We start from the raw sequence: 17,894 nt of genomic DNA on the forward strand, positions 1-17,894 counted from the left end.
CTTTTAATATTAGTCTGTCTTCAGATAATGGCTATGTGTATCATATGTACATAAAATCTTTTACAATTTTAACTGCACAGGGCATTGCCAGTAAGTACACTCCATCGACTTTCCTTCTATTGATACAGGCTAATAACACTTTCACTTTTTTAGTAGTCATGTCACATTCTTAGAATACATTAAGCTTCTGGTCAGGCAAAATCCCACAATATTATATTAAAATCAAGAAACACTATAATATCATATTAGTAGTATTAGCCAAAATGGATATTAGTTTTTAGCTTGCTATGGCATTCTTTGTGGAACTCATGCTTTCAGCAGTTGCTATGTTCTAAATACTCACAATATCGATATTTAATTATTTTTTGTAGAATGTTTCTGATAACCAAGTCAAATTTATCCATTTTTAGTCATGGAAATCCATCCTTTACCTTTTTGAAAATTGAGAGGTCAGTCTCTGGCCTTTGGTTACCTTCTGTGTGTCCAAATCATTTTCACTCAGTAGTAATCACAAAAAATCACTCTAAATCATTGATCTAGGTGGCAGATTCATGTTGATATATGCCAAAACCGATACAATATTGTACAGTTAAAAAATAAAATAAAATAAATCATTGATCTAAATTGATGACTCCAAATCATTTTAGAACTATGAACTTTTATTGTTTATGTGTTGGAGATCAACGTACTTTGATGTATCCAAAGGCCACTGTTTATTTCTTCATTTTTCTCGGGCCTCACATTTTTTAACCTTGTTTGTTAATCTCTTCCCAACTAGATGACCATTTTTGACGATGGATAAGAAACAAATAAAATGGAAGTTGGGATTCATCATCTTCTCTCTGTTAGGTTATTAAACAAGATAAAATATGTTAATATACTTTGAAATGGTAAACTGTTATATAAATGAGCACACAAGTATTTTAATTATTTCTGTTAGATAATACTAAATAATTGTAGAATGCAGCATTTTTCCTAAGAAATGGACCCTCCATTTTCTTTAAACCTCATATCTTTGAGCACAGTGGAAAAGCTCCTTTGATATTCCTCTAAGTGGCTTTTAAAGCCTCAGAAACCTAGGCTTTATAGCTCCATGAGACTATCCTGAAATTTTTATGTGACTATTTTATACTGGTCTGTGTTTTGGTGTCTCTATTATCTTTAAAACATCAGAGCTAAGCCTAAAGTTCTGTATGAAACATACAGTTTAATTCTCCTACCTCCCCATCCCAACACAAACACTGCCCTCACCCCTTCTTTGGGAGTGCTGGCAATGAAAAATTTTTCTTAGATGTTTTTTTATTCCTCTCCAATTTATATTCTAAGCATGCAATCACAAGTATGTATTTTTCCTTTTCTTTATTGATATCTCTAGGGGAGTAGAGAACCACACAAATTGATAGCTAGAGGGGTCTCCAGTGATTGTTTTACTAACTCCTTCATTTTAGAGTGATAAAAGTTGAGACCCAGGAAGATTCACATTTAGTTAAATTTACATAGCCTGTTTGTGCATCTTGAATTAAGATTTCCTAATCCCTAAACTTGGAGAAGGAAATGGCAACCCACTCCAGTATTCTTGCCTGGAGAATCCCAGGGACAGAGAAGCCTGGTGGGCTGCCATCTATGGGGTCGCACAGAGTCAGACACGACTGAAGCGACTTAGCAGCAGCAGCAGCAGCAATCCCTAAACTAATAGTCTTTTATATAGCTGTGAGATGGGTAGGTATAGAGATGATAAGTATGTTTGGAACTAGGCAGCCTAGTTATATCATTCATGGTATGCATAGCATTCTTACACAACTGAGAGCTGCCACACCACCTCCAGACCCCTTCACCCCACTCACATATGCATGCATAATGTATCAAGTCAAAGCAGCTGAGAGACTAACATAAGCATGTTGTTCATCTCTTAATATGGGTTGGCCAAAAGTTCATTTGTGTTAGCCAACCTGATATGTAAAACTCCCTAAGAAATGAGTGCATCTTATTCCTCACATGATTTTCTTATCTTGTTGTTTAGTCACTAAGTCATGTCTGACTCTGTGTGACCCCATAGACTGTAGTCCTCCAGGCTCTTCTGTCCATGGGATTTCCCAGGCAAGAATACTGGAGTGGGTTGCCATTTCCTTCTCCAGGGGATCTTCCCAACCCAGGGATGGAACCCGAGTCTCTTGCATATCCTGCACTGGCAGGCAGATTCTTTACTGCTGAGTCACCACTTAAATATAACCAATTGTTAAATGTATAAGTGAAATAACCATGATCTAGCTGTCTGTCTATGCATCTATCTACCCATCTATTTATCCATCCATTTTACTTTCTACTGGCTTCCTGCCATTATAAAAGCAATTTAGTATAATAATCATCTGCTGCTGCTACTGCTAAGTCATGTCAGTCGTATCCAACTCTGTGCGACCCCATAGACGACAGCCCACTAGGCTCCCGTCCCCTGGGATTCTCCAGGCAATAATACTGGAGTGGGTTGCCATTTTCTTCTGCAGTGCGTGAAAGTGAAGTTGCTCAGTCAAGTCCGACTCTTCACGACCCCATGGACTGTAGCCTACCAGGCTCCTCTGTCCATGGGATTTCCCAGGCAAGAGTACTGGAGTGGGTTGCCATTGCCTTCTCCTAATAATCACTTAATATCAAGCTATATTCTGAAGACATAGTAAATATTTATTTACTCCTAACAACTTTATTTCTATTAAAATTGGAAATAGATTACATACCTTTCAAGGAGAAAATTATTGTTTTTAACTTCCACAAATGAAACTGAGTATCAGTTTATATTTCTTTTCCATAAAAACATAATAGCTATCATTGAATATCCCATTAATTGCTTTGCATATGTTATCTCATTTAATTCTCACATCATTCTTAGGACACATAGTTATTACTACTATTATTATCATCATCATCTCCATTTTACAGATGAAACAGGCTTGAAAATGTTAAAATAAATCAAATTCAATGAAAGTGAGAGGTATTGGATTTAGACTTCATTCTGTTTGATTCCAGAGCTAGAACTGTTAAGCCACCATGTTAACATGGCCTGCCTTCCATTAACCAATCATATTTCCAGATAGACTAAAAATACACTTTTGCCTACTTACATGCCAACCCTATTATTTGAAGTCTCCATAATTAGATTTTTCTTCAGAGTACTGTTATATCTATAGAATTTCACTATTAAGATGGATTTACCTAGGTTAGTTTCTAAGACTAATTATTGCCCTTTAGCAAAGACATAGGAGGGGTAAATTGTGAAAGGGGGAAAGATGAAGGGGTTGAATTAGATGAAGAGTGTGAGCACTGCTTAAAGAGATAAGGCCAGCTGATGGGGCTCTAATCAAAACATGGAATGAGAGAACTGGATGATTGAAAGTCAAAGTGAAGTCACTCAGTCCTGTCTGACTCTTTGTGACCCCGTGGACTGTAGCCCACCAAGCTCCTCCATCCATGGGATTCTCCAGGCAAGAATACTGGAGTGGGTTGCCATTTCCTTCTCCAGGGGATCTTCCCAACCCAGGGATTGAACCCCATATGTGGCAGAGGTGGGGATACAGATCAATGGGAAAGGGATGGACTATCCAATTGATACAATTGATATCCAAATAATATAATGGATAATATCAATTATCTTCAATTGATATTTCATTTAGAAAACAATGTATTTGGATTTCTATATTAATATGCGTTAAATTCAATTTCAGGTGAATTGAACTTAAGGATATGAGCAAAACTAAGTCTTTTAGAAGAAAATATAGGATAGTAGCTTTATGACCTTGGGCTAAGGATTCTTTCTTTCAGTCAAAGAAATCAAGGACAATACATAAAAGCAAAGATAGATACCTTCAGCTACATTAAAACAAAATCTTTGGTTCATCAAAGGACACAATGTTAAGAGGGGGGAAAAAGCCACAAATTGGGAGAAAAAATTAAGACATATAACAGATAAAGGATTAGAATCTGACTACATAAAGAATTCCTAGAGGTCAAATAAGGCAAATAACCCAACTAAAACACTGGCAAAATATGTGAACAGGTATTTCACAGGAAAAAAAAAAACTATAGAATATAAACAAATAAAAACATGCTAAGCCTTATAAATTATTTAAGGTTATCAACACTCATTTCACAGCCATTAGTTTGGACAGCATTCAAAATTTTGACTGATGTTAGCAAGGATGTGGGGGAGTGAGAACTCTCATACCATCTGGTGGGAGTGCAAACTGATACAACCACTTCAGAGAATAATTTGGCAATATTTAGTTGAATTGAAATTTCATATGGTTCAAATTGATAATGGATAAATCTCATATACTACTGAATGGAAAATGCAGGTTGTATTAGTTAACATGCATTAAGATAACTTTTATATAAACTTAAAAACATGCAAGGCTAAATGCCATATTGTTTAGGATAGTAAAAATGTGAAGAAAACCAGAGAAATGATAAACACAGTAGTCAGGATAGCAGTTACCACTGAAGTTGGAAGTGTGATATAATCAGGAAGGAGCACAGGTAGGATTTAATAGCCTAGCAACATTTTATTTCTTAAGCTCAGTAGTGGGTATTTAGGTGTTTGTTTTGTTTTTATAAGTTATTCACTTGTATATATGAAATATTTTATACAAATGAAAAATTAAGTGTTTTAAAATATTATTTTCTTTTATAGGTTTGGAAAGATGCTGCCACACAGATATTTTATTCTCTGTCAGTTGCCTGGGGTGGTCTGGTTGCCTTATCATCTTACAATAAGTTCAATAACAACTGCTACTCAGATGCCATTGTAGTTTGTGTGACAAATTGCCTTACTAGTGTGTTCGCTGGATTTGCTATTTTTTCTATATTGGGACACATGGCTCATATATCTGGAAAGGAAGTCACACAAGTTGTAAAATCAGGTATGTAATGCTATATATAGCTTGTATATAGCTCATTTAAGAAACACTGATATACTTTATAGCAATTAAAGCACTCAAGATTTAGGGTATTTTTTCTTTCTCATTTCATCTTAAATAACTTGGTTGTTTTAATCATATAATAATTCTTAGATGATCTGAGAAACAAGACTATATTACAGAACAATTGTTTAAAGTTTTTTCCAAATTTTGTTTAGTGCTTAATATGAACTACTGTTAATATGAACTACTTACAGCACAATTGCAAGTATTAGGCATCACGCTATGCACTTTACATTATCTTCATCTGCGTGTATGTATATAAATATACATACAGATATACATACATGTGTGTATTAATATATATATGAATATGTGAGAGAAACTATATATGAAAATTAATCCATGTACAATTACACTATTATATCTGAATTTTTAAAATGCACAAATGTCATATAGATTGAAACCCAACTGACTTTGCGTATACAGCTGTGTCCAGCTTTAAAGGAATCTGATTAATGAACGTCTTAACTTTAAAGACATTAACTAGAGATGCTTAATTATCCGGCTTGGTGGCTCAGACGGTAAAGAATCCTCCTGCAATGCAAGAGAGCTAGGTTCGATCCCTGGGTGGGGAAGATCCTCTCGAGAAGGGACTGGCTACCCACTCCAGTATTCTTGCCCAGAGAATTCCGTGGATAGAGGAGCCTGGCAGGCTACAGTCCATGGGGTCGCAAAGACACAACTGAGCAACTAACACTTTCACTTTTGAAGACTCTTAGGAACAGAAGTCTAGGGTTCTTTTAAGTCAGTTTTTCTTACTAAATTTCTACCTATTGTTGGTATCATTTGGTGGAGAGACTGATGAATGAGAATAGAATGTTGGGACTAGAAAGGACTTTGGAGATCATGTAGTGTTCAGCTCCTCATTTACAGAGGACGGGACTGAGCATAGAAATGTTATGTCTTGCAGAAGATCAAAAATTAGGAAGTGATAGAGCGTAGGCTAGAAGCAAATTCTCCTGACGCCTAGGTCGGTGCCCTGAGAGGTTGGAGACACTTAAAATACTTAAACTAAGTATCACATAATATGATTTAAAAAATGTTAACAAGTGTCTCGAAAGGCAACATACATCAAATAGAAAATAAGACTCAATTTATAGTTTTATTACATACAATCTTGCAGGTGTCCATATAATAATTTAAATAGCACTAAAATTATACCTGTTATCTTGTAATAACCTATAATGCAGTATAATGTGCAAAAATACAGAATCACTATGTTGTATACCAAAACTAACAGAATATTGTTGTAAATCAATTATACTTCAATAAAAAATAAGTTGGCACCACACAGCTGTGAAATGTACAGTGAAAAAAATAAATGACACTACATATTGTGATATTGGGTAAACATTGGAAAGAGAGTTGACTGGAGTTTAAGACAGTTGTTCTTCATTAACTAAAAAAAAATAAAATCAGCCCAATATCAGTGATGTAGTTAAGATTTCTTATGTGAGAAATGTACCATTTACAAAATTTATCTCACTAGCTTAATTTACAACACGTTTACATTATCATATTATAGAACAACCTACATAAACACTTTTAAAAAGTGATAGTGAAACAGTTGCTAAAGACTGTATATTATCCATTGGATTGCCAAATTGAGATTTTTCTAGTATCTTACTTTGAAAAATGTTCAAATATGTGAATTTCTTTAATTTTCTTTAACTTAATTTAAATTAAAATTCCATTAATTTTTCCTAGGTTTTGATTTGGCATTCATTGCCTATCCAGAAGCTTTAGCTCAACTCCCAGGTGGGCCATTTTGGTCCGTATTATTTTTTTTCATGCTCTTGACTTTGGGTCTTGACTCTCAGTTCGCTTCCATTGGTAAGTAATACTCCCAATGTTAACATATCCCTCTCATATTTTACTCTATTTCAAAACATCATTTTCTTACCCTTGTTGCCCCTGTCTAGCTTTTACTCTAAGAATGATCTTTCTGAAAATTCTTTTTAACTTAAATTTTAAATATGGAAAAATACAATGTACTCATGTATCAGATACTTGAAAGGAACAGACATTAATATTTTATGTTTGCTTCAGACATTTTTTAATAAAAATAAACTGTTACAGATAAATTTGAAGTCCTTTATGTTTCTTTGCCTAATACAATTCACATTTCTTCCTTCCTAGAAAGCAACTGTCACCATGGATTATATATGTTATTTGTGTACATTGTATATATATATATATCCATAAATAAGATAAAATTTTTAAATTTTCACATAAATGTGAAGTTTCATAGCATACATACCATTCTGACAGTTGCTTTCTATATGTATTATGAATCCATGTTGATACACAGACATGTGTTAGTTGCTCAATCATGTCCAACTCTTTGCTACTCTCTGTGCATGGACTTAGCGTGCCAGGCTCCTCTGTCCATAGAATTCTCCAGGCAAGAATACTGGAGTGGGTAGCCATTCACTTCTCCAGGGGCTCTTCCCGACCCAGGGATTGAACCCGAATCTCCAGCATTGCAGGAAGATTCTTTACCATCTGAGTCACCAAGTTAATTCACAATCTGCTACCATAATTATGGGCATTTGGATTATTTCCAATTTTTTTAATTAATTTAATTGGAGGCTAATTACAATATTGTAGTGGTTACACGCACTGCTGCAGTAATGACTCTTATATATGGTTCTCTTTACACACAGGAATTTTCCCTAGGGTTCAGTTCAATTCAGTCGCTCAGTCCTATCTGACTCTTTGAGACCCCATGAACCGCAGCACGCCAGGCCTCCCTTTCCATCACCAACTCCCAGAGTCCATGTCCATTGAGTCAGTGATGCCATCCAACCATCTCACCTTCTGTCGTCCTCTTCTCCTCCTGCCCTAGGGTACACAACTAAAAATTCAGAAACCATTTTTGTCATATCACACTGTTACATAAAACATTTTAATAATTTATAGGATAAAGCCCAGCCTCCTCCAGTTGACTTTCAAAGCCCTCCAAAAATTTCAAACATGTTTCTTAATCCTTTACTCATATATCCTTCTACTTTTAGCCAGTACCCTGTTTCATGAACATATTTACTTCTTAAACCTAGAAGGCCTTTCTGTAGCCGTGTGAATTCACCTTATTTCAAAGTTCTACTAAAATTCTTCCTTCCCTATAACCCTCTTTCAAACTTCTTCAGCCCTTTGGAAACTATTACCTTATAATTGCTACCAATGAAAAACCTTATAAAACAGACTAAAAACAACAAATAGAGCTGTATTTGATTTTTTTTAATCAGAACTGATGAGTGGTGACTGCCAAGAGAAAGGACCCTATGGATTTTTAAAAGCAAGAAGTTGGGCCCAGAGTATATTCTCAACATATATTTGTAAATTTGATTAATAGAAGTTGATTTCTATGATTAAAATTATTGGCAAATGAGTTGACATGTCATTTTTTTTTCCTTCTGAAGAAACGATTACCACGACAATTCAAGATTTATTTCCCAAAGTGATGAAGAAAATGAGGGCTCCCATAACTTTGGGTTGCTGCTTGGTTTTGTTTTTCCTTGGCCTCATCTGTGTGACTCAGGTATACTACAGTATTTTTCCATAGACAAAATATTAGTTGGAACGTACTTTATAATCTAAATGAGGAAGCCATGGTTTAAGAGCATGTTTAGTATAGACTTCAAGATTTTCTGAGTTTTAACCCAGATTCTTTCGCCATCATAACACAATTTCAATAGCATGTATAATTTGGTGGGGGGAGCCCAATAGTGGACAATTTCCCCAATTACAATAAAGTTACAGACTTTGTAGGCTCTAACTTTTGTAGGCTGTAATATAGTCTATATTTCTTGGCAACTACAAAAGAGCACACTACCTTTCATTTTTATAATCAACTATTCTAAATGCTTATTTTTTTTAATAGGGACTCATAATAGAATAAAAGGTACAGCCTGTTTGAGATATGTAAAGGCCCATTTGTGTTTACATTTGAAACATTCCCTTTTACATTTTGGCAGAGGTGAAACCAAGGAGCATATATTAAAATCAAATTAGTAGATTCAATCTGAGTACCTCATCAATCATAAAAGTAACTAAAACTATATTTAAAAGTAGCTGACGTTTTTTTTTTTGGTAGGCTGGAATATACTGGGTTAATCTGATTGACCACTTCTGCGCTGGATGGGGCATTCTGATTGCAGCTATACTGGAAATAATAGGAGTCGTCTGGATTTATGGTAAATAGTGACTACAGAATGATCTACACATTTGATTAAAATGACTTAGTTTTATTCCTTTTCATTATGTTTACTATAATAATTAAGTATAATATACTGGGCAAAAATTTATTATGAATAAAATGTAGTTAAAGGTATTATATGCTTCATTGCTATAGTATAGGAAAATGTTTAGACATAGAAAGACAACTTAGAGCCAGAATGATTAATGAATGAAAGTATGAGTAAGGGCTGAATGCACTCTTTATTGCTGTTTTTAGGAGGGAACAGGTTTATTGACGATATAGAAATGATGATTGGAGCAAAAAGGTGGATATTCTGGCTATGGTGGAGAACTTGCTGGTTTGTCATTACGCCTATCCTTTTAATAGTAAGTATTAACATGCCATGAATCTGGTATCAATAATATATATATTTAAACACTTGTAAGGTAAACTTGAATTATTTACATTAAATACAATAAAGAAAATTAATATCATTTTACAATCAATGATTTTCAACTTTTCATGACTGGTGCCTACAAGTTGCTAAAATTACAGTACCCTTCTTTGTTGCATTATTTATGAGGCCATAGGCTTAAACATTTACTATTTGAGACTTAAAGGTATCCTAAAAAGTACCTAGGACAAGATACTTAAAAATTATCAATACAATAAATTTTTAAAAACCAGTCATTTGCTCATTCCGTAAAAAATATGCTGAGCCACCTACAATGTTCTTAACCTCTCTGTTTAAGACCCAGTCTCTGCCTTCAAGGAATTCAATCTAAATATACTAACTGCTAAGGAACAACACTCAGTTATTAATGCATATTTTTATGGGAAGTAGTATCTGAAATTACAAAAACTCACGTGCGTCAATAGAGGCAATAGTTTATGTTAAAAATTAGTGTGATTTAGGAGCTGAAGGGAGAAGGACATGGCAACCCACTCCAGGATTCTTGCCTAGAGAATCCCGGGGACAGAGGAGCCTGGAGGGCTGCTGTCCATGGGGTCGCACAGAGTCAGACATGACGGAAGCGACTTAGCACACATGCATGCATTGGAGAAGGAAATGGCAACCCACTCCAGTATTCTTGACTGGAGAATCCCAGGGACAGAGAAGCCTGGTGGGCTGCCCTCTATGGGGTCTCTCAGAGTTGGAAACAACTGAAGCGACTTAGCAGCAGCAGCAGCAGCAGGAGCTGAAGGAACGCAAAAAATAAATTTAAATAACAGTTCAGGACAGTAAAAGGCTGAATGCCAAGTAAACACTTCATGGGACAGAAAATTACTATGGGCTAGAGATAATGGTGGGGGTGGGGCAGGGGGAAACTTTATTGAGGATGAGTTTTGGTTCTCATTGCCTCCATGCTTCAATGATTTCCCTAGAAAAGGGTATTATGTTAATTTGATCTACACTTTATTTTAGAGGGTGTTTTTAATATTTGGCTTTGACAGTGCTAAATATTGTTTTCCTCATTTGACAAGTTTCCATAATAAAATAAGCCCTTTCTCAACTTAGAAAATCTAACTAGACATTTTAGCCAGCTAATTTCATTGATTTCTAGGTTTGACAACTGGATTTACTTTAAAATGCAAAGGTATTATATATTAAATGATATACATTACCATCTATTTTGTATAAAGTCATACATATTAGACTCCTATCCCTCATCCACTCTTATAATTACATGAAATTATGGTAATTGTGAAATAAACTTAGTATAATGAAATTAAAGGAATTTTTTTTCATTTTGTTTGCTTTACAGATTTCTATATAATTAGTTTTAATGCTGCAACAGTCTAGTAGGGTTTTTTTTTAAACACTTTTTAAAAAACTTGGCCTTAAAATGTTTTAATCTTTAAGGTTCACTGTGTTACCCAAACATCTTTTTTTTTTTTTTCCAATAAGAAAGTGCTTTGGTAACTATGTACCCATGTGTGAATTGCCTGTATGTTTTGGGTGTGGAGTAAGGGGTACTCTGTGTAGTGGGAAATAAATAGAAACTACTGCTAAGCAAGGCACAAGGCATGTTCACTAAAATGTATCTTACATTCTCATTGAACTAACTGATATGCTGGCTAGCTTACAGGACAGAATGCATGCATGCTAAGTCACTTCAGTCATGTCCGACTCTTTGCGACCCCATGGACTATAGGCCACCAGGCTCCTCTGTCCATGGAATTCTCCAAACAAGAACACTGGAGTGGGTTGCCATATTTCCTCCTCCAGACAGCACAGAATAAAATCATGCTATTATAAGTGAAAGTTCAATAATATAAATTTCAGATACTATTTTACTTTCAACAGATATACTTTATGGTAAAGTATTTTACTGAAATACGTGTTGTACAAGTATCTGTATCAATGCTAATTTTTGTAAGACAAATACAAGTTATTTAGATTGTTCATTTAGAATTTGATTTTCTGGCTAGTTACCTGATTATCTTAGTCACCTTGAATGTATTTTCATCTTAATTGTTTTTGATAAGTTATTTCTAAGGAATGGAATACAACTGCTAATAATTTGTACAACTAAAACCATTAATGCAATAAAGTCTAATTTTTACCATTTTCTTTTCATATTTTACTTTCACAGTCAATCTTGATCTGGTCAGTGATACAGTTTCGTAGACCTAAGTATGGTCAAATTCCATACCCTAACTGGGGAGTTGCTCTAGGCTGGTGTATGATTACTTTCTGCATTATCTGGATTCCAGTCATGGCTATCATAAACATAATTCAAGCTAAAGGAAACATCTTTCAAGTAAGCATGTTAATATTATTTATACTTTATAATATAAAGTATTATCAAAATGAAGGTTAATATGAGATTTTGAACATGAGATCAAATTAATCACTCTTCCCCTCAGGTAACTTTTACACCTGATACAATTTATCTGTTACTATGTGTATAACATTGTATTATACTAGATGTATATTTTTGTGTCTCCATGTACTAGACTATAAGCTTCTTTAAGAAGGGGTCTTGTCTTGATTGCTGTCATATCCTCAGGCCCTATTAAAATGCTTAGCACATAAAAGTTATGGTATCTTGATGCTAGGGGTAAAGAACCCACCTGCCAACGCAGGAGACATGAAATGCGGGTTTTATCCCTGGGTCGGGAAGATCCCCTGGAGAAGGAAGTGGCAACCCACTCCAGTATTCTTGCCTGGAGAATCCTATGGATAGAAGAGCCTGGCAGGTTACAGTACACAGGGTTGCAAAAGAGTTGGACATGATTGAGAGACTGAATTGAACTGAGATGACACAAAGCAACTGACCTTTTTCCTTTATAATTTTCACTTTTAAAACTTCATCTGGTTATAATACATACTATAATAGCATGTTAAAACTGGAGTAAGTCTGGTATATTACCTTGAACCAAATCTAGACCCTGAGTTATCCCTCTTTCATGGAGGCCTAAGGGAATGGAGTTGATTATATCTCAGTAGGACAATGTCTAGGTAGGCTCAGAAGTCAGACTGGATTCAAGATTTAGGTCAGTGTTTAGTGGATCTAGATGAATGGCTTTTCCCTTTGATTCTTGAAACTTTCCAGTCATACACTGGTTTAGATCCTAACTTAACCCTTACTCTAAAGCCAGGATAGAAATTCAATGAAAGTATGTGAAGTGATACTGTTGCCTGAATGGGTTCACACACTTCCATTTTAGCTCATTTACATACTCAGTTATTTTGGCTTTGTAGTTAACACAGTTCTATTAACAATCGGTTAAATTTGAGTATCATTTTTTTCTGTAGACAATTAAGAATTTAGATGATCACGTTTTTACTTTTCTATGTTCTTATTTCATTTTGGTTAGCAAGAAGACATAACACTCTATAATGAATTTTTTTTTTTTTTTTTGCTTCTCAGCGCATTGCAACCTGCTGCAGACCAGCTGCTAACTGGGGGCCATACTTGGAAAAACATCGTGGGGAAAGATATGAAAACATGTCAGATTCTAAAAAAGAGACTAACCATGAAATATCTAATATTAGTGACAGCAGAAAACCAGAATGAGATCTATGAGCTTTATAATTTCAACAGGAATGTAATACAAAAATGTGAAACTACTAATGTTTAGCAATGTGATTTATCTATCTGTTCACACATACATAGCTGCCTCTATTTCACAATAAAAATTTTGTATCACTACAATATTTTTCTAATATACTGAAGGCTTTATTTTGAGCTGATTATTTAGAAAATAGTTATATTTTCTATTATAAAAGTTTTTAAATACTATTTGCTTATATTTCTTAGCATACAATGTTTCTTTCCCATAAATCTGGGGAAAATAAATATATTTAAAAAGAAAGTGGTAAAATTGAAAATTAGGAATGCCATACATGTATGTATATAAGGAAAAAATGAACTATGTATATGAAGACTATTGCTTAATATCTTTGATTCATGTCTAAAAACTTCATGCCTTCATAGTTCACTTTTTTAAGGTGAACTTAGTAGTTATATTCTTTATTTACAAATAGTGAAATAAGACAGAAAACTATGGCCAGTAAGTGATAAATCTAGAATATGGAATCCAGAAGCTTTGATTATTTCTTTCCCCATAAAATGTGTTCTGTAGGTTATGGTTGGAATAAATACATGACCCATCTAATTTCTACTGTGTTTCACAAAATTTAAAGTAGTTCATTATACACCCTGAAGTCTAATTTCAAATAGAACATAGAACAAAATACTAATGAGGAAATGGCTTCAATCAAATCTAAGATCTTATGATTGTAATATATAGTTAATAGATAAGTAGAATGATTTTGTTTTACTTGAATAAGTTACTATTTACAGGTGATAACTTATTTACATACTTATGGGAGATAAACTTGTGAAACTTGTCAAGAATGAGGGCACCCAAGTTAGAAAGTCCTATGTGCCAATTTCTTTACAAAAGATAATGAAAACATCATATCATTAATAGATTTATACACTGATTATATATCATTTACAACTGGTTTAACATCACAATCTAGGATTACCAAACTATGTAAGAAACTTTTCAGTTATTCTTAAGGTTCTTAACATGGGCTTCAGAGACTGTATGAGGCTGAAATTACATGTAGTATTTTTCTATATGTATGTGTATATGCATTTTTTCTACTGCAAGAGTCCATATTTTTCATCAGAATATCAAAAGAAATCTGTGACTCTTAAAATATGTTTAAGAACCACATATACTACTGCTTTTTGTTCTTGTCAAATGATGAATAAAAGAATAAATTTAAGCATTATAAATTCTACACATTTTAAATTCCTTTTCCTTTTGATTGAAGATTAAATGAGTAAGGGATTAAGGTTTTCCTTTAATTTATACTGGTAACTTATTTTGGGGGCAGGGGGCATGAAGTTAGGTAGATAGGTAGGCCTGTAATTAAAGAATCTCAGTGAATTATGTATATATATATATATGATGAACTTGTGTTAGATATTTTGAGGATTTTCTTTGAGGCTTCCCTGGTAGTTCAGATGGTAAAGCATCTGCCTGCAATGCAGGAGAACTGGGTTCAATCCCTGGGTCAAGAAGATCCCCTGGAGAAGGGAATGGCTACACACTCCAGTATTCTTGCCTGGAGAATTCCATGGACAGAGGAGCCTGGCGGGCTATGGTCCATTGGGTTGCAAAGAGTCAGACACGACTAAGCAACTAACACACATAAGATGAACTTATGTTAGATATTCTGAGGGTTTTATTTGAGGGTAGGTCAAATGCTGTTAGTGAATGTCAACAGATTACTAGATTTTATAAAATATTTAAAATAGATTGCTAAATACAGCATATAAATACTTTAATGTTAAACCATATTATATTATATACATTCTACCATTATATTTTGGTGCTATTTGAGGTGTGGGTTTTTCCCAAATAAAAAAAATGCATATAATCTTCTACAGGTGACTTGCAATTCAGGGAAGATTTAGGCACACTTCTAATGAAATATCTAATTAGTAGCAGAGGTGGTGCTGGAAAAGTAGTCTACTTCAATAGCTGACTATGAAGAGTAGTTAAGAGTTTCTGTGACTATCTTTACAAGTATGTAAAGCACAGATCTTAACAGAGTCCCTGGCACATTTTAGGGTGCTCAATGATAGCTCTTAGTATTATTACACAGATTCAATAGTGTTAGACTATTCTGCATAATGGAAAAAAGTTCCATCAAATCTCATTTACTTTAATGCAAACTTGGAGACATTTACAGTATTGTATTGTAAACCACTAGAAAAAAAAAAAAAACTTTCACAATTCAAATTAAAATCACTATATCTCAACTATATTCTTTTTACTGTAACTAATAAAAAGAAAACAACTCAAACTGTTTCTGTCTCTATTGTGCTTTCATTTCTTCTTCAGTAAAATATGTTAGCAACATAATCAACTCTCTAAATGTAAGCAAACTGACAGTGTCTGGATTCTGTATCTGACTTGGCACCCCTCCCCTTTTAAATAATAATTCATTTGGTATAAACACATATAATCAAATGAATCCACTCAAAGTCCCTTTAATGATTGCCTCAATTGTTATTACACTTCTGTAGGCTTGTCAGTGGATTTCCGGTTAACTAATGCACCATTTAAACCCTTAGTAACTAGGAATTGTTCCAGTTCAGCCAGCTTGTAGTCCACGATCCTGAGGTTTACCAATATTCGCCTCTGCATGGCTATTGAGTGTGGGAAATTAATTAAGATATCCCGAGAGAGACTGTTGACCAAAAGACTCTTATCAGTATTGCTCTTAGTTGACTGAGTAGAAGAGGATGATCTTACTAGTGCAAGAGAAGTTGAATTTGATGACATTTCACCAGTGTTTCTCTGTAAGGGAAGGAAATTAAACATATGTAGTTTATTGACTTTAGCAATGTCCAAATACCACCAAATAATAACATTCTTAGTCTTGGTTTACCAAAATGAACTGATTGACCTCCCCCAAGATTAAAAATCTGTTGATTCATTTTGATATTTGGCAAAGCTAATACAATTATGTAAAGTTTAAAAATAAAATAAAATTTAAAAAAAGACAAAAAAAAATCTGTTGAATGAATACTTTAATTTGGAAATATGTCTTTCCCAAAGAGTGAGAAAAAAAAAAAAAAGAAAAGTAGCCTTCTGATACCAAAATGCCATAGCCTTGGCTTACATTTCTTGGGCATTCCAGTAGGTCTTATACTTGGACCCTGTTTCATTCTTATCTAAAAGCACTTCACTTGGAACTTTAAACATCACCAGGAAACCCACATTTTGACCTTAGTTATCTGTGATGCCCCCTCCCCCATCCAAAGCTGTCATAAAGATGACTGAAAATGAAAATACAAGGGAGGAAGAGGCAAACAGAATTACATGGGGGTAGTAAAAGCCAGAGAGGAAGAGAGTAGGTACACTTTCTTAAAATGGGAGGCGGCAGATGGACACTTTCTGCTGTACTTTTCAAGTGGATGAAAAACTGACCCCATCACCTAGTGACGTGGGGCTTTTCACAACACAGTACAGCTGTGGAACTACTGGTCAACATGGGAGAAGTGTGAGGTAGAGTCAACATCTGAGCCCTTTCAAAGGAGAAAGGAATGGGGTGACCCCCGCCTTACTCTTTCTTTACTATCTACTCTCTTAAACACACCTCCCTCCCCAAGCCATGTATTTGTCGAGCTTCATCTAATTCCAACTGCTCTTACACACTTTACCTGAAACCAGGTTTTCCAGAAGACAAACATGAAGGCAAACAGAATGCTGCTCACTAGTAGGAACAGGAAGCTCATGGTGCCTCTTCAAATCTCTTCCCTCTTCTCGGGCACTGAGGCACACAGCTGGCAGTTGGGAAGCAGGGGGCCACTAGCCGCCCGGGAAGCCACGGGCCAGGACGCTCAGCGTCCCTCACTGCCTGGTGCAAGTGGGATACCAGGCAGCGTCCAGCCTTATATACCGGAGAGCGTGTGACCTCACAATTGAGCACGCACAGGGGGCGGTACGTCACAATCTGATGACGTAACACCAGCTTGAGGGGAAACCAGGCAGCACATACCGCACACCTGATTACAGTTAGGATAGTTAGAGATGGTGGGAGAGTTTGGGATTTTGGGGAAGCTGAACCACAGTAGAAGTAAAACACCAAATTGACTGGTTAAATGGTAGATTTTAGAAGTGCTCCCCCCCGCCCCTTTTCTGTTAAGAATTTTTCTTTGCTGCAACCACTTCATTATTCATTTCAAAAACAAGTTCAAAAGCAAGGTAGAAATACACTGTAAAAGTAGTTACCTACATATTGTGAGTCGTGGCCAAATACCTCCTTACCACCTCTGCTGCTATTTTAGGATTCACTCCAACTATATTCACATCAGGATAATGTACGTTTGTGCCACTGTACAGTTTAAAAAGTAATTCCAGGGCCATTTCTCCATATAGTTCTCACAATAATTTTGTGCTATAGGTATCTTTAATGGTGTGTCTACTTCAGGAAATGCAGAAACAGATTCAGGTGTTAAGTAAACTCATTTGAAACTAGTAGCAAAAGCACAGCTTGAATCCACAGAGTTTGAGTTCTGAGATAAACTCCCATTCCCTCATCCTCATCCCCATCCTCAGGACTTCTACCTACACTTGTGAGCCACAAATATTTACTATTCTTCACCCAAGGAATGGAACAGTATATTTGGATTAGTTAATGAGAAGGGACAGATACAGAAATCATTGTACAAGTTAGAAGTGTTCAAGAAATTCAGGTAAATGTACAAGAT

The 17,894-nt window shown here is 35.1% G+C and overlaps 2 protein-coding genes across 5 annotated transcripts in view; one reads left to right on the top strand and one right to left on the bottom strand.

Moving 5' to 3' along the window:
* Positions 1 to 15,438, top strand: part of SLC6A14 (solute carrier family 6 member 14) — a 28,950-nt gene extending 13,512 nt beyond the window's left edge. For 3 of the 4 annotated variants that reach the window (XM_070366472.1, XM_005899339.3, XM_070366473.1), the window contains 7 exons: positions 4,679 to 4,907; positions 6,675 to 6,800; positions 8,390 to 8,508; positions 9,064 to 9,163; positions 9,424 to 9,533; positions 11,745 to 11,912; positions 13,026 to 15,438. In XM_070366472.1, coding sequence (XP_070222573.1) covers positions 4,679 to 4,907; positions 6,675 to 6,800; positions 8,390 to 8,508; positions 9,064 to 9,163; positions 9,424 to 9,533; positions 11,745 to 11,912; positions 13,026 to 13,172 — 999 coding nt within the window. In that variant the 3' untranslated portion in view covers positions 13,173 to 15,438. The remainder of the gene's footprint in view (positions 1 to 4,678; positions 4,908 to 6,674; positions 6,801 to 8,389; positions 8,509 to 9,063; positions 9,164 to 9,423; positions 9,534 to 11,744; positions 11,913 to 13,025) is intronic. The other variant, XM_070366471.1, reaches the window with a different exon arrangement.
* Positions 15,439 to 15,648: 210 nt separating this feature from the next.
* CT83 (cancer/testis antigen 83) lies at positions 15,649 to 16,919 on the bottom strand. The gene is made up of 2 exons (XM_005899340.2): positions 16,845 to 16,919; positions 15,649 to 15,978 (listed from the first exon to the last, which is right to left on the bottom strand). Exons 1-2 carry the CDS (start codon positions 16,917 to 16,919, stop codon positions 15,691 to 15,693), a joined length of 363 nt encoding a protein of 120 aa, XP_005899402.2. The 3' UTR covers positions 15,649 to 15,690.
* Between the last annotated feature and the right edge of the window lie 975 nt (positions 16,920 to 17,894).

Source organism: Bos mutus, chromosome X (genome assembly GCF_027580195.1).
Source record: "Bos mutus isolate GX-2022 chromosome X, NWIPB_WYAK_1.1, whole genome shotgun sequence".
Taxonomy (NCBI): domain Eukaryota; kingdom Metazoa; phylum Chordata; class Mammalia; order Artiodactyla; family Bovidae; genus Bos; species Bos mutus.

Excerpts from the sequence above, each read along its gene's own strand:
- CT83 (XM_005899340.2), bottom strand. The coding sequence starts at position 16,919 with ATGAGCTTCCTGTTCCTACTAGTGAGCAGCATTCTGTTTGCCTTCATG. Across the intron at positions 15,979-16,844 it reads TCTGGAAAACCTGGTTTCAG|AGAAACACTGGTGAAATGTC; the intron begins GTAAAGTGTGTA and ends CTTCCCTTACAG.